This window comes from Oryx dammah, unplaced genomic scaffold (assembly GCF_014754425.2).
Source record: "Oryx dammah isolate SB20612 unplaced genomic scaffold, SCBI_Odam_1.1 HiC_scaffold_2, whole genome shotgun sequence".
Classification (NCBI taxonomy): Eukaryota; Metazoa; Chordata; class Mammalia; order Artiodactyla; family Bovidae; genus Oryx; species Oryx dammah.
Genome location: NW_024070186.1, coordinates 193,152,666 through 193,167,264, shown reverse-complemented (window position 1 = coordinate 193,167,264; position 14,599 = coordinate 193,152,666). Strand labels below are relative to the sequence as shown.

General features: G+C 45.3%; 1 protein-coding gene across 3 annotated transcripts; it reads left to right on the top strand.

Moving 5' to 3' along the window:
- Positions 1 to 5,609: 5,609 nt before the first annotated feature.
- On the top strand, positions 5,610 to 13,528 carry ZSCAN21 (zinc finger and SCAN domain containing 21). 3 transcript variants are annotated; one of them, XM_040262845.1, is made up of 4 exons: positions 5,610 to 5,677; positions 10,277 to 10,765; positions 11,056 to 11,248; positions 12,293 to 13,528. In XM_040262845.1, the coding sequence occupies exons 2-4, from the start codon at positions 10,379 to 10,381 to the stop codon at positions 13,126 to 13,128; spliced, it is 1,416 nt and encodes a 471-aa protein (XP_040118779.1). In that variant the 5' UTR covers positions 5,610 to 5,677; positions 10,277 to 10,378; the 3' UTR covers positions 13,129 to 13,528. The 3 variants fall into 3 exon arrangements, with proteins under 3 accessions (XP_040118779.1, XP_040118784.1, XP_040118787.1); XM_040262850.1 differs by having other exon boundaries at positions 5,670 to 6,815; positions 12,293 to 13,421; XM_040262853.1 differs by lacking the exon at positions 5,610 to 5,677 and adding an exon at positions 5,718 to 5,736 and having other exon boundaries at positions 12,293 to 13,421.
- The last annotated feature ends 1,071 nt before the right edge of the window (positions 13,529 to 14,599 follow it).

Sequence of the window (14,599 nt, the reverse complement as noted above, 5' to 3'; positions counted from 1 at the left end):
ATGGGGGGCCGTGGTGCCTGAACTGGGAAACCAAATGCAGGTCTGCAGATTGCAAAGCAAAATGTAGAATCAGGAAGGGAAAGTAAGTGGTATAAATAGATGTTTTTGTAGAAGTTAGAGTAGATTTTTATTTCAGCTACTGCTGGAGAATATAATAGCATTGTTTAAAAAGTTTCTCTAACATTTGGGTTTCATTCCTGGAATGGACACTACTGTACATTGAAAAGTAGTCACTTATTTTGCTATTCAAATTACTTTTTTATTATATCTAAAACTGAAATTATCTGTTTTACTTTTCAGAGCTTTGTAAAAACAAACTTGAAGTTATAGGGAGGTAAGCCATCTCCGATTCTGCAGGTCAAACAGAAGTTTGGGAAATATTTTAGACATCACATAATAAGAATGTCTTAACATGAGAACTTAATTTCATATTGTCTGGTTCTGTTTAATAGTGAATACCACAAACCTCGTGTTTTTCTCTTATCCTGAAACCGTGGAAGGTAAAGAGTGAACATTAGGTTGACTTCTAAACAATGGTCTGTTATTTAACATGTTTTTCTTTTAATTGTTGAGTTTTTCACCTCCGTTTACTAAAGAATCATGACTCACTTCAAATTGCACAGCAGTCAGCAAAGTTAATTGGCCCTAAATTAAATTTTCTCCCTTCAACAAGCACTCATTAAACAGGCTGAGTGTGTTAAGATGCAAAGAGTAAGTTTGTGAGGTATTGAAAGGTGATGCTGAAACTGGGATTTCATTCCAGCATCAGATGTGGGTTTCAAGTTCCTTTGGCCCAGGGAGGGAACTGGGCAGCCACAGGTGCCCCCAAGTTGCTTTTGGTTAGTCTCCCAACAAGGTCAGGTGTGCCATGAAGGAGAGTGGGGAGGAGGGTGGTAGAAGACAGACTAGCTGCTTTAAGGGTGACAGGGGTGCCTGAGGGAGGAGAGGAGAGACCGGCCATGAGTTGTGGACCAGCACTCACCCGCCTTCCCACCCGGCCCCTGCCCCACCCGAGCAAGCACAGAGCATATTAGAGACGCTTCTGCTGGTTGTAGGGGTTCTTAGGTGAAAACAGATATGTGAGGGGGGTGGGTGGGAGGAAACGGGTTGTGATGATACAGGAAAATCTGTGAGTTTAGGGGCAAGGGGTGGGATATGCAGGCAAAATCAGCAATTATTTTACAATGAACATGTATTTTTATTAGCTTTTAGTTAAATAGAGATTATTACACCCAGGTCAACACGATAAGCCTAAATCTATATAGAGAACTAACTCAGGCATTGTCTTGTTTATCTGTAGACTGGATAAACCTTTCCTGTTTTGTCAGTTCCTGGTTTCTTCGTTTAGAATAAATTAGACCAAAAGAAGAAACTCACTTGTCTTTGTACACCTCCCAGAGTTAAGTTATTGCAGTTCAAGCCTGGCCTTTTCATTTCACTGGTCTTTTAAGAGTCCAGGTGCTTGATAGATGTTCAGTAAGTGATTTTTTAAGTGAACTTGTTTATTTAAAATCCTCATTAACATTTCTGGAAAGACTTCTTCCGGTAAGTAATGGGATCTTAGAGGGAAAATGGTTTTTCTGTTGTTGCTGTTAAAGCTAAGAAACTCCTCCATTGAAAAGGCTTTTGAAACCTTGCTCGAGAGCTAAAAGTTCCAATCATGAAAAATGGCAGCAAACTGAAACTGATACGCACTTACAGTCAATGGTCCATTTCAGGAGGCTGGTGCTGTCTGACAGAGAAATGTTAGAGTGGTGAGGTCGGGGAAGGAGATGGGGATTTGTAATAAATATTCTCTTTATGTTTTCTTCCAAATCTTGGTAAAACAATAAATTATCATCTCTAGGTGGCAATAGTTGTGATGTTTGTGTTTTGTTGTCCTAGGTTGCATAAAATGTACATTTTACACAAAGAAATAGTATAATTTCAAAGTCAAAAACACGTACTGTGACCCACAAACAACCCTCACCCAAATGACATGTCCTAAGTAATTTCTCAGGAGCTTAGGTAGCTTCTAAGAGGGCAACAGAATCAAAAGCCATGGAATAAAGATGCTTTTTAACGATCTCCCAAAACATAATTTTCTCATAAAATGAAACCATTAAAATAATATTTGACCACTTTATGAATCTTAGAAAACAGAACATCCTAATGGTAAGAACAGCATGTAAAACTGATAGTTTAGCTCTTTATGATTTCTAATAACCTTGTTTATTAGAAACTTTTTTTGCTTTGTCTCATTTAAATAATTTTTTTCACTCTATTTAGAAACCAGAGCGAAGTGCAGAGTGTTCTGTTTTCCCCTGAGCTTCAGTTTCCATATCCTAAAGGGATCCTAAAGGAACAGTATTTGCCCTGGAAAGATGGACATTGCCGATACAGCTTTAAGAGGCCTTTCCAAACTCTCGTGTCCATCAGTAGTTGGCACCACCACCTCCCAAGTCCCAGGTGTCTTCAGCACAGCCTCCACTCCAGATGCCTGAACACGGGAGGTGCTGGGCTCAGTCTTCTACCTGAGTTATCGGTCACTGTGCACCGTGCATTTGGTTCTGGACTCGCATTTTAAAAGACATCAACCATAGGAGGGAAAAACAAAACCACCTCTGGTGTGCAATGAAGGGTTTTGTTTGGTAAGGAAAAAAGGCATAAGAACTTGGTCTCTACCCTCAAGCATCTAAAGGCTTGTCATGTCAGAAGAGAGATTCAGTCTGTTCTGCACAACCCCAGGAAATAGATTTAAATCTCTTTCAGTAAACAGTGTCAGACCACGTCCTGGGTGTCAGGAATAATAGGTTTTGCAATGAGTAAGGCAGATACATAAAACCAGCTCTGCCCAGCCTCAGCCTCTAATTGTCCTGGCAGAGGCAAATTAGAAAAAGGCACCTCTTCCTCAAGACACTTGGCTGCCTTGTGCTGGTGAGTTGTGATAACCGCACAACTCCAGGGACTTCCCTGGGCGTCCAGTGGCTGAGACTCCACCCTCCCAATGCAGGGGGCAAGGCTTCCATCCCTGGTCAGGGAACTAGATCCCACACGCTGCAACTGAGAGCCAGCACAGCCAAATAAATATTAAACTGTACAACCCCCTGATGAGATGAATGGTGGCCCCCCAGGGCTTTGTAGGGTCCAAGTTGCACAACCAGGAGGAGTGACCCCAGTGGAAGTCGCTGGGAGAAGGAACCTTGTTGCCAAGTCAGCCAGAGCAGGTTGCTGAATCAGGTCAGCTGTGACACCTGGGGTCCTGGGCAGGAAGGGATTTTGCAGGTGGGAGGGTTGGGCCACATGCCCTTTGTGATCTCCATCTACTCAGATAATGCAGTTTTTTTCTGGGTTCTTCCACGACAAGGGGCAATGAACTGGCAACCTGCTCTTTTGTAAAAGTCTTGGCAGGAAATTTTATCTTCTCTTGTTAAGAAGACAGGTGGCCTCCAGAAAAGGTCGGATAACAAAGGATCTGCGATGGGCAGAGCCACATCCATGGGGGTGGGGCGTGGGAGGCCGACATTAAAACACAGGAAATGAGAAAAATGTTGTAGCCCAGAGTTTTGAAAATTAAAATGTCCTTAGTATTGGTACAGCTAATTACAAAGCTAGCTCACTCTCCTGTGATCCAGGCGCTTTAAAGTTGTCAGAGGAGGTTGTTATTACGCCCCTTTTCCAGGTAATTTAATTGCATCTTCAAGTCTCCCAAGGCTCATTAGCACAGAGTTCCAGGTCTAAGCTATGGGGTTGTCTAACTACATCACCTTGATTCTCTTTTCCTTTTCTTTAGCTGAATGATGTCTTTGCAACTTCCCAACAGGCTGTACAGGTGGACTCCTGGGGGTGGGGGGCAGTTTTAGAGCTGTGATAGGCAAGGAGCTTGCCTTGTTTTAAGAGAAATCAAGGTTTGATCACCCTCTACTGGCAAAGCATAGTGATAGCAGCAAAAATAAGTGAGTGAAACTTAAGCGACAAAGATCCTGAAAGCAGCTCTTTTGGAGAGAACCACAACCACCCTGTCCAAAAGAGAGGAAGGAGCTGGGACTAACAGTAACCAGCGCAGCATTTTGCTTTCCAGGTTTCTGCTACAAAGGGAAGGGGACCCCCCCGCTTTTTCTTTTCAAACCAAATAATCTTCCAAAACAAAAGAAAACAGTAATGTAGAGAGTGAAGCGGGAGAATATGGCAGAGTATGGAGATTTGTTTAAATAAGAAACCGAGAGTCCTCAGAAGGTCATGTTACACTTCACATTGCAAGATTCAGAAACAACTTTCAGACAAGATTGTGAAACTGTTGTAGCTGATCTTTGGGACAATCATGTGGCAATTTCCAAATATTTTGAAGGGGCTGACAAGAAGAACTACTACATGCATTCTGTGAGAGGAAAAGCTCAGGCAAGACTAGGATCAACATGGGAATTCCCTGATGGTTCGGTGGTCAAGATTTGGTGGTTTCACTGCTGAGGGCCTGGGTTCCATCCGTGATTGGGGAACTAAGAGTCCACAAGCCTTGTGGCACAGTTTAAAAGAAACAAAAAAGGCTAGGATCAATGAGTTGAAATTACAGGAAAGCGAATGTTTAATTGAACTTTTTGCAAGTAGAACTCTCCATAAGTTTCTTTGTATGTGATTGTTGGATGAATTCATTGGGAAGAGTATGAGGTTCTTGGAAGCCAAAACAATTCTGAAATGCAGATGCCACATCCCAGCAAGCCACCAACCACATTGGTTAACTTTATTTGCTGTGTGGTCTTTTCTCTAGTTGCTGAGAGCAGGGGCTCCTCCCTAGTTGTGCGCCGTTTTCATTGCGGTTGCTTCTCTTATTATGGAGCACAGCCTCAATAGTTGGGGTGCATCGGCTGAGTTGCTCCGCAGTATGCGGGATTGTCCTAATTAGGGACAGAACCTGTGTCTCCTACATTGGCAGGCGGATTCTTTACCACTAAGCCACCAAGGATGTCCCAACATGTGTGCCTTTTGAGGGATCAATCCCTTATTTACAATTAGTCCCTAATCGCAATTGAGCAAGAGCGGGGGTGGGGGAGGGGGTTGATAAGGTAGGCAAGGACCTCTGTACCAAGTGCTGCAACATCAGGTGCGCCTAGAAGGTGACATCAGAGATCTCTGTCCAGGAAGAACCCTTAGAACCCACAAAGGCCCAAGGGCACAGCTACTTTAGCTGGATGCCGCCGGGAGAGAGATAACTGAATCTCGGGCTTAGAGGGCTAAGTGTGAAACTCCATGTTTATAAGCGGGGACCGAGTTCCCACGCGGTGACCAGCCTGAGGATCACAGGAGAACCGGCCTCAAGTCCAGGAGGGGGGACCGAGGTCACCGCGCAGAGCCCACGCCTCTCCCTGGCCCGGCGGGAAGCGGCAGGGTGCGAACACTGCCAAGACTTCGTCTAGTCGGCCCTTTCTTAGTTTAAAAAAAAAAATGCGGAAAACAATAAAAAAGGGTGCGGGCTAGGTCCCCGGCTGTTCACGTTGCGGGGGCTTTTCTCCACTAGTCCCTGCCGGGCAGGAATCTCCGGCCCACCCGAGACACCGAGATGCAGAGAAGACCTCCCGAGTTCCTAGAGGGGCCGCTGCGGCCCCTCGCAGCTCTCCGCGGGCGGAGCTATGACGTACTTCCGGCTGCGCCGGCCGCGGTGCGCGTTGAGGTGTCCCAGCGGCCCGAGCGGCTCTGACTCACGGTGAGCCTTCTGGTCCACGGTTCGCGTGGCGGGCGGAAGAGGGAGTTTCCGCTGAAAGGGTGCGGGGAGGGACGAGTGGATTAGGCAGCTGTGGCCTCTGGGGACTCCCCAGACCGGTCCGGGGAGGGACGTGGGAGGAGGCCTCTGTCCCTACCCAGGCCCAGATGGCGGAGGCCTTTGCTCTCCTGAAAGCATTTCCGCCCCTGCCCCCACCCCCGGGTTTAACAAGTGAAAGTTGGTTTCTTTCGCGTTACAAAGCAGTTTTTTTCTGCCTTCGGTGAGCCCAGTCGCCAGTCGGCTAGAACAGGGATGTTTTCCGGGCTCTAAGTAGGCGGTCCAAATTCAAGGCTAATTGATTTAAGAATTCGCCCGAGGGTTGGGAGCCTCGTGTGAGAAACGGAGCCTCGGAAGTCTTATGTATTGTCTGAAATATGGGAGGGACTAGTCCGTTGGGCATTGTTCAGGTTTGAAAGTAGGTAACAGGAATCTGCTCAAGTTTAGAAACCCATTTTAGAGGGCCGTTTACTTACAGTTTGTCTAGAGAAAGGTGATCTTGTGAGTGAGGTACTTAGAAACTCCTGTTATAAAAGGAATAGTTGGAAGAGTTGTGAAGAAAAGAGTTAAGCAAGACAGCTGTTTTCAGGTGATGGAAGGCTACTACGGAGAAAGTAAGTTTTGGACTAGGAGCAAACTAGGATCAGGGAAGAAAGAAGAGAAAAAGTGATGCCGAATTTGGTGCGGTCTAAAGAAGCAAGAAACGCAGAAAACTATCCAACGGTAGAAATCTGTGTCTCAAAATTATCAGATTTGCCTGTGTAGGAGTTTTCTATTACAAAAGGGTAACATTTTTAAAGTTCTAGGGAAAAAAAAAAAAAAGCATTCTAGCAGCAGTAGGTAAATCCCATTTAATTTTAGAATTTGTAATAATAACTTGGTTCATTTATGCCTGATCTTCTAGAATGGGATTTGGGGCACTTTTGGGGGGCATATAAGCTTTGGGAAATTGGCCTAAAGGAGGAAAAACTCGGAACAGAACAAACACCTCTGCTTGTAGACTGTGAACTTTTGCTCTTTAGCCCTTTTGTGCTAAACAGTCTAGATAGCTTAAAGAAGATAGTTCATTGTGGTTGAAGACAATGTGAGTAATGAAACCTCTGTTTTCTATTCACATGCTTTTTTATTGTATAAAGTATTTATTGAGGAAAATTAAGAAGCCAAGATCTGGAGAGCATCCCTAAATGAACCTTTAGACAAACTCAGCATGACCAGATGTTTGGTCAAGACCAAATACTGGCTTTGACAGGGTAGGGGTGGGCATAAACCATTATCAGATTAAAAAAAAAAAAATTATTTACCAGTCTGACAGGTGGAAGAAAGAGGAAAGACAAAGGACAAGGAAATCCAAGAGGCAACAGAGACTGAAATCCTTGAGGCCTTGTTTTTGGTCTTTACTCCGTATGAGACACGGAGCCTTGAAAGGTGTGAATAGAGGAATGATGTGATCTGACGTATAATATTTTATAGACAACCGAGACTTCCTTGGTGGTCCAGCAGTTAAGACTCCATGCTTCCACTGCAGGGGGCTTGAGTTTGGTCCCTGGTGAGGGAACTAAGAGCCTGCATGCTGTGTGATGGGGCAGAAAAAAGAAAAAAGGCACAGATGATGGACTGGGACAGCAGTGTTGGAGGAAGTGAGATGTGGTTGAATTCTGAATCTCTTGCGTGTAGAGATAACAAGATTTAGTCCTGAATTGTGTGTAGAATGTGAAGGAGGAGTCAGGAGTGACCAGAAAACAGAACAGTAGAATTGCCATTCACTGAGATGAGTAGCTTTGGAGGAATGATGGGAAGTGCAGTTTTGGACACGTTAAGTTTGGGAAGCCGCTGGACATGCTGGTGGCAAGGTCAAGTGGGTAGTTGGTTGTAAGAGTCTGGCGCTCAGAAGAGAGGTCCAGGCTGGAGAGTGTGAATTCGCGAGTGTGAATAAATAGATGGTAATTAAAGCCATGCCACCGGATGATATCAAGGAGAGTGAGTGCAATTAGGAAGAAGGCTCCAGGCGCCCAGCCTGCCACATGTTGGTGGCCTTACTGAGGCATGAATTTGAATTGCGGGCACTGCAAAACTGGTGTGCTAGAATAAATCACTGAGCTACTGGGCTCAGTTACTACTGATGGTACTCAGCAGTAACATTTAGGGAAACTTTCTTCCTAAAGTGTTTTGCAAAGGCAATGGTTTGATGTAGTGGCATCTGTGTTTGGATTTCCTAAGTTCTGGGTAACAGATCCCATGTGAACGTGACGCAAGACTCGCCCTGTTTAATGCCTCCTGTGCCGCGTTATAACCCCTAGTGTCTGAATTTCCCAGGCTGAATCCCAGAAGCTGAGCCGTCCAATGGAGGGTCCCCGTGTTCTTGGGGTGCCTTCCTCTGGCCAGAGTAGGGAATTCTGTGATAGGTAAGTTACAGAGTTGTTCCTGTGTTGGAGATAAGACGGCAGTGGTTCCCTGCTCGGTTTTCAAGTAGCCCTCACCCTGGGGGCTTCAGCGGCAGACTGAGAGCAGAAGGCAGCATAAAGGGGTGTCCAGTGCTGACTCTGCTCCTGTGCGGGAGCAGTGGTGCCTCATAGGACGCTTCAGAGTTGGGGTTCCATAGAGGGGAGTTCAGCTATCATCCCTAGAATTCTGCACGAATTAGCAGCTGATAATTACCAACTTTCTCATAAAAGGCAAGGTTGCATATTGAGGTTTCATTCTTAGAACCCCATTTCCTGTATTTTTAATTACCCAAATTGATCACAAAAATAATGGGGAAGAGTCATATAAAATACATGTTTTAAATACATATTTACCAAATGTGTGAAACTAAATATGTGATATGAAAGCTGTAACAGACGTGTACCTTTGTTGGAAGGTTCTGCATGGGCTGGAATTGGTGCTTTTTTGTTTTCCTGTTTTTTTTTTTTTGAAGGCCATAGAATCTGGGCATTAGAAGTAAAATCTATCTTGGTTTATTAAAAACTGCTTATGATCCTTTAAAGATTTTATGATTTTTCTAGTTACAAAAGTAATATCCACTAAAGAAAATTTAGAAAATGAAAAAGACTTTTAAAAATTGAAATCATACATAATTCTCTGTCCCAGAAATATCACTGTTAGTGTTTTTCCCTTTTTCCTTCATGGTGATTATGTGTATATTTTGTGTGTGTGTGCAAGATATTTCAGGTGCAGTCAGACCAGATCCATGGAGGCTGACACGCATGTTAGAAATGAGCATACTTTGCTGTATGGCTCAGGAAACTCAAACAGGGGCTCTGTATCAACCTAGAGGGGTGGGGAGGTGAGGGAGGTCCAAAAGGGAGGGGATATATGTATACCTATGGCTGATTCATGTTGAGGTTAAAAAAAAAAGAAATGCGCATACTCAGCTGATTAAATGCCTTAGGTCTAGATTACCTAAACTCCTGTTCCCGCGTCTTCAGCTTCTGGAAGCCTCTCGTACATTCTTTGTGTGGTCTCTGCTGTTGTCAGTGTAATGTCATGTCATGAACACCCACATAGATTTTTATGTCTTTGGCTCCTTATTGAGACTGCTGGAATTTTCCTTACTCAGATCCAGTATAGGAACACCTATGTGACAGGAAAGATGCTGCTTAGAGTTTGAAAACATGCTCATCAGGAAGGCCAGTCATAAGCATGTAAGATTAACTAACTTACGGAGTTTTCTTTCAGAGAATAGTTAATAATAGGGAGATTCTGTTGTCGGTTCACTTTCTACTTTTCCATCTCCCCCTTTCTCTGTCCCCTACTGGTAATCACTAGTTTGTTCTCTGTATCTGTGAGTCTGTTTCTTTTTTGTTACATTCACTGGTTTTATTGTTCAGAGTTTACATGTAAGTGACCATGTACAGTATTTGTTTTTCTCTCTGACCTGTTGCACTAAGCATAATACCCGCCAAGTCCATCCATCCATGTTGTTGCAGATAGTTCCCTTCTTTTTTATGGCTGAATAGTATTTGTGCACATGTGGGTGTGTGCACATGTGCATGCATGCACACCCCTTTCTAGCTGTTCATCTGTTGATGGTCACTTAGGATGCTTCCATATCTTGGCAGTTGTAAATAATGCTGGTATGAATATTGAGTGGTTTAGTCGCTAAGTCGTGTCTAACTCTTTGTGACTTCATGGACTGTAGCCCACCCACAGGCTCCTCTATCCGTGGGATTTCCCAGGCAAGAAGACTGGAGTGGGTTGCCACTTCTCCAGGGGGACTTCCCCACCCAGAGATTGAACCTGGATCCCCTGCATTGCAGACAGATTCTTTACCAACTGAGCCACCAGGGAAGGCCCATGTATATTTTTGAATGAGTGTTTTCATTTTCTTCAGCCAGCTATGCAAAAGTAGAATTGAGCCACAGGCCACTCTTTCAGACAATGAAGACAAAATCAGATCAAAACAGGATATCCTGAGCTGATGCTAGCAAGATTTTTGATAGTCATTGTTATATGGTATTTTTATAGTGGCTATAAGTTCCACATTTCTTAAAGACCAAAAAGCATACTTTTTCTTCAGATAATTCTATGGTAATCATATTTTCATAGGTTTAACGTGTAGTCCTAAAGAACCAGAAACCCACAGGAGCCAATATTTCTGCTCCACAGAATCCTGTCTGTAGTGGCAGCTGTTTCTGGAGTACCTCCGAGATGAAAGTGCTGGGCATGGCCGCAGTTCTGGGCCCTAGGCCTCCACAGGAGCAGGGGCCTGTGATTGTGAAGATTGAGGAGGAGGAAGAGAAAGGGAAGCGCCTTCCCATGGAGATATTCCGCCAGCGCTTCAGGCAGTTTGGGTACCACGACACCCCTGGCCCCCGGGAGGCCCTCAGCCAGCTCCGGGTGCTCTGCTGCGAGTGGCTGAGGCCCGAGATCCACACCAAGGAGCAGATCCTGGAGCTGCTGGTGCTCGAGCAATTCCTGACGATCCTGCCCCAGGAGCTCCAGGCCTGGGTGCAGGAGCACTGCCCGGAGAGCGCCGAAGAGGCTGTCACTCTCCTGGAGGATCTGGAACGGGAGCTGGATGAGCCAACGCCACAGGTAGGCCAGGACGCCCTCCTCCTCCGCGAGATTGAGAGCCCAGCGGACCAGGCAGGGGTGGGTGTGTCCACACGCTGAGAGCAGCTCGCAGGACCTTCCGCTGCGCTAGACCGTCTTTCTTCCTGGTTTTCTTCTGTTATCCTGTGTGGAATTGAGGGATTACCCTTGGGAGTTGAATGGAATAGAGGGTCTCTTTCCTAGAGGTTCTACATAGCTGTTCTGAGATTTTCTTTCATTCCGGTTCTTAAAGTGAGCTGTGCACAGACCCAGCCTTTCATAATTGTCTCTAGGCATCCCCACCTCCCCGTGAGCAGAAACGGTCGTGGGAGAAGATGTCACCCTCAGGAATGGCGGAGGAGTCCCTGAGCAGCCCGCAGCTAGAGTCTGTGGAGACCAGTCACAGATACGAGTCCTGGGGACCCCTCTACATCCAAGAGACTGGTGAAGAGGAGAAGTTCACCCCCGTGCTGAGGAAGGTTCGAGGTAGGACCATCTCTCAGGCCCCTGCTTGGTGCCCCAGGCCTTTGTGGTGGAAGAAACAGTCGTCCTCATTCCTGATTGTCAGGAGGTCCCCTGGGCGGACGAGGCAGAATGAATTCCTTTCTTCCTTCAGGTGTGTCTCAGTCAATCTTGGCATGGGAACAAATGACACACTCTTGAAGGGAGAGCTGAGGTTTGGTAAGGGGACTGTTCACAGAGGGGAGGGCAGGTTGAATGAACTGGTAGGAGATGGTGCTGGTTCATTTGCTCATGACTTAGTGGCCCTGCTGTCATCAGTTTTCAGTGTGGACTTCTCTTTTTCTCCTTTCTTGTGTGTGGATGGTTAGGTGGACTTTTAAGAGGTATGACAGCCTAGTGAAATGGTCTAAAAAAGCTTAACGACTTCGGTCAGATTTCAACAGTTGCTTTATAACTGAGAGAATGACAGGAAACATGTATTGATAGTTTAAATGATGAGAGTTAAACCCTCATAGGAGTTAAGTACTGTCATTCAGATTACCAAGGATCTGGGATTAGAATAATTATAAATGGACCAAACATTCTCTTTTACTGCTGTTAAATACATTCACCTTCTGTGAGAATCCGGATTTTGTGAGTTTGCCACCAGCCTCTTCGCCCTTAATTATCCTATTTATTTTCTGTTACCAACTTTGACCCTTCCATAATCTTTCTTGTTTCTTTCTGCCTGAACATGACCCAGCTTCTTTGCTGCTGTCTCAGTATGCTTAGTTTTGCCTGAAGTTTTGCCTAATTTCCCTCTATACATGAAGTTCTCCTGGCAGACAGTGCTGTGTATTCCTCATACCATGATAGCTTCTGGTAGGGGCTTGCGTGAAAGTCTGGCGTTGTAAGCTAGATCTGATAATGACCTGTTTGTCTTAAACGTGATACTGTGACTTTATAGAGTGGTATTTGGTTACCCCTTAGAATCCGTCAATGTCACCTGATGGTTCTGTTTCTCATTTAAGAGTTTTTTTCTCATGACAGGAAGCAACTGACGTGTCCTTATCCTGCTTACTGTTTCAGATCGTAAGTCGAAGACCCAGAATGAGGAATCAACAGATAAGGAGGGAAGTTCTGAAGAATCTCATGCAGAAGGATTCAGAACGGATACACTTCCCATGATTATCGCTGATAAATGTGAGGCCAGGTTAGAAAGGCAGTGGGTAAATACAGAAAAGGAGAGAGGAACAAAAACCCCTCTCCAAGACAAAGGTTCTGCTAAAGGTAGAGAAGTAGTGACTAAACCTGCCCCAGGAGAGAGACGTTACATATGTGCTGAGTGTGGGAAGGCCTTTAGTAATAGCTCCAACCTCACTAAACACCGGAGAACACACACTGGGGAGAAACCATATGTGTGCACCAAATGTGGGAAGGCTTTCAGCCACAGCTCCAACCTGACCCTTCACTACAGAACACACCTGGTGGACCGGCCCTATGACTGTAAGTGTGGGAAAGCCTTCGGTCAGAGCTCAGACCTCCTTAAGCACCAGCGAATGCACACTGAAGAGGCCCCTTACCAGTGTAAAGATTGCGGCAAAGCCTTCAGTGGCAAAGGCAGCCTCATTCGCCACTACCGAATACACACCGGGGAGAAGCCGTATCAGTGTAGCGAGTGTGGGAAGAGCTTTAGTCAGCACGCAGGTCTTAGTTCTCACCAGAGGCTCCATACTGGAGAGAAGCCGTATAAATGTAAGGAGTGTGGGAAAGCCTTCAACCACAGCTCCAATTTTAATAAGCACCATAGAACCCACACTGGGGAAAAGCCCTATTGGTGTAGTGATTGTGGGAAAACCTTTTGTAGTAAGTCCAATCTTTCCAAACATCAGAAAGTCCACACTGCAGAGGGAGAAGGATCTTAACTGTCAGATACCATCTTTTGGTGGTTTTTGTTTTTCTTTCTTTAGAACGTGAATGCTAGAGACAGCCCAGTAATTGCAAAGTTAACTATGGAGTAGATTTTGTTTGTTTGACTAAATGTCAAGGGGATGGAGTGAGAGCTCAGGCAGGGACAGGGTGGGTTCCTCACCTGCCCACCAACTCACTGGGGCAGGGTCCCCTCACCACACTTCACGTCCCATACACCGTGCCGGCATTGCCTTTTGTATAGTTACACTGCTGTGTATCCAGTATAATTAAAGAAGAAGCATTAAAACTGTTTAGCTGTTTTAACATATACTCAAGATCATGACTTGTAAAGAAATGAGCCATGTTGAACGCAGTTTAATCTGATTCAGAATAAACTTAAAAGTTCTTGTAATGCCTCAGGACTGTTACTGTAAAAAAAATTGTTAACCCTATTCTAGAAAGAGGAAGCTTCCTACTGGTTTTGCTTTTGGAAAATTTGGATTTGGGGTAAATAGAACTTTGAGTACTTGGAATGTATGTTAGGAAGTTGCGGCCGGGTATGTAGAGTAGCTGCAGCTTGGTCTTCGTTGTGCTTTTCCTACATACTGAACACTTTTTTTTTTTTTTTTTGGTCTTTGGGAACATTCTGTCAGCCTCACATGCTTTTTGGTCTTGTGTACTCTGTCTCTGCCAGAGTCTGAAAATCTTGACTCCTTGAGACACATCCTTCTAAGTTCCAGAAGCCAGTAATACAGAGTATGATTTTACCTTAAATCAGTCGACCTTGTCTTTTCCCTCTGACTGCAGACTCTCTGGTTTCAGGTGTGGCTTTTTGCCAGTTGGTCCTCCTGTTACTTGGAAACCCGACTTCACTCTTTGCTCCTGTTGGTTGCTTAGCTTTGTGAGTTTTTTTCCAGTGTCTTGTTGGTAGTCACTGAAATCTCTCTTTGCTGCTGCAGCTCTAGTGGTCATGCAGACCTGACATGCCAGGATTGAGGACAGCAAGAAAGTGTCCTGTCTAGTACCAGCTCTGATGGCAGGAAACTGCCTCATGTGCCATCCTGGAGGCAGATTAAACTACAGGTAATGAGTCCCTGCAGCAGCCAAATATGTTAGGGTGGGAGGTGAAGCAGTCATTATTGGAAGATTCAGCAATGCTTGGATATGAACAGATCCTCACGGAGGCCCGCAGAATTCAGCGATTAGGCGGTAGCTGGGTGTCTTTCCGGCCCCCACTGGAGCTGCTGGCCCAGATCAGGAACAGTAGGAACCTGCTAAGCCCGGAGACCTGCGTCTCGTCCTCTGGTGAGAAGGGCCTGGACCCCAAGTCTGTCCTGTCCCTTATCGTCCTGACTCTGCAGTGGTACTTTCTGATGGACGTTGAAGTGAGACAAAGGTCCAAACACTTCTTCAGCTCCCATGAGTCCATCAGCTGAAATCTTCTTCCGATCTCTTTGTCCCAGACTTTCACCCTTATTCTTTGCA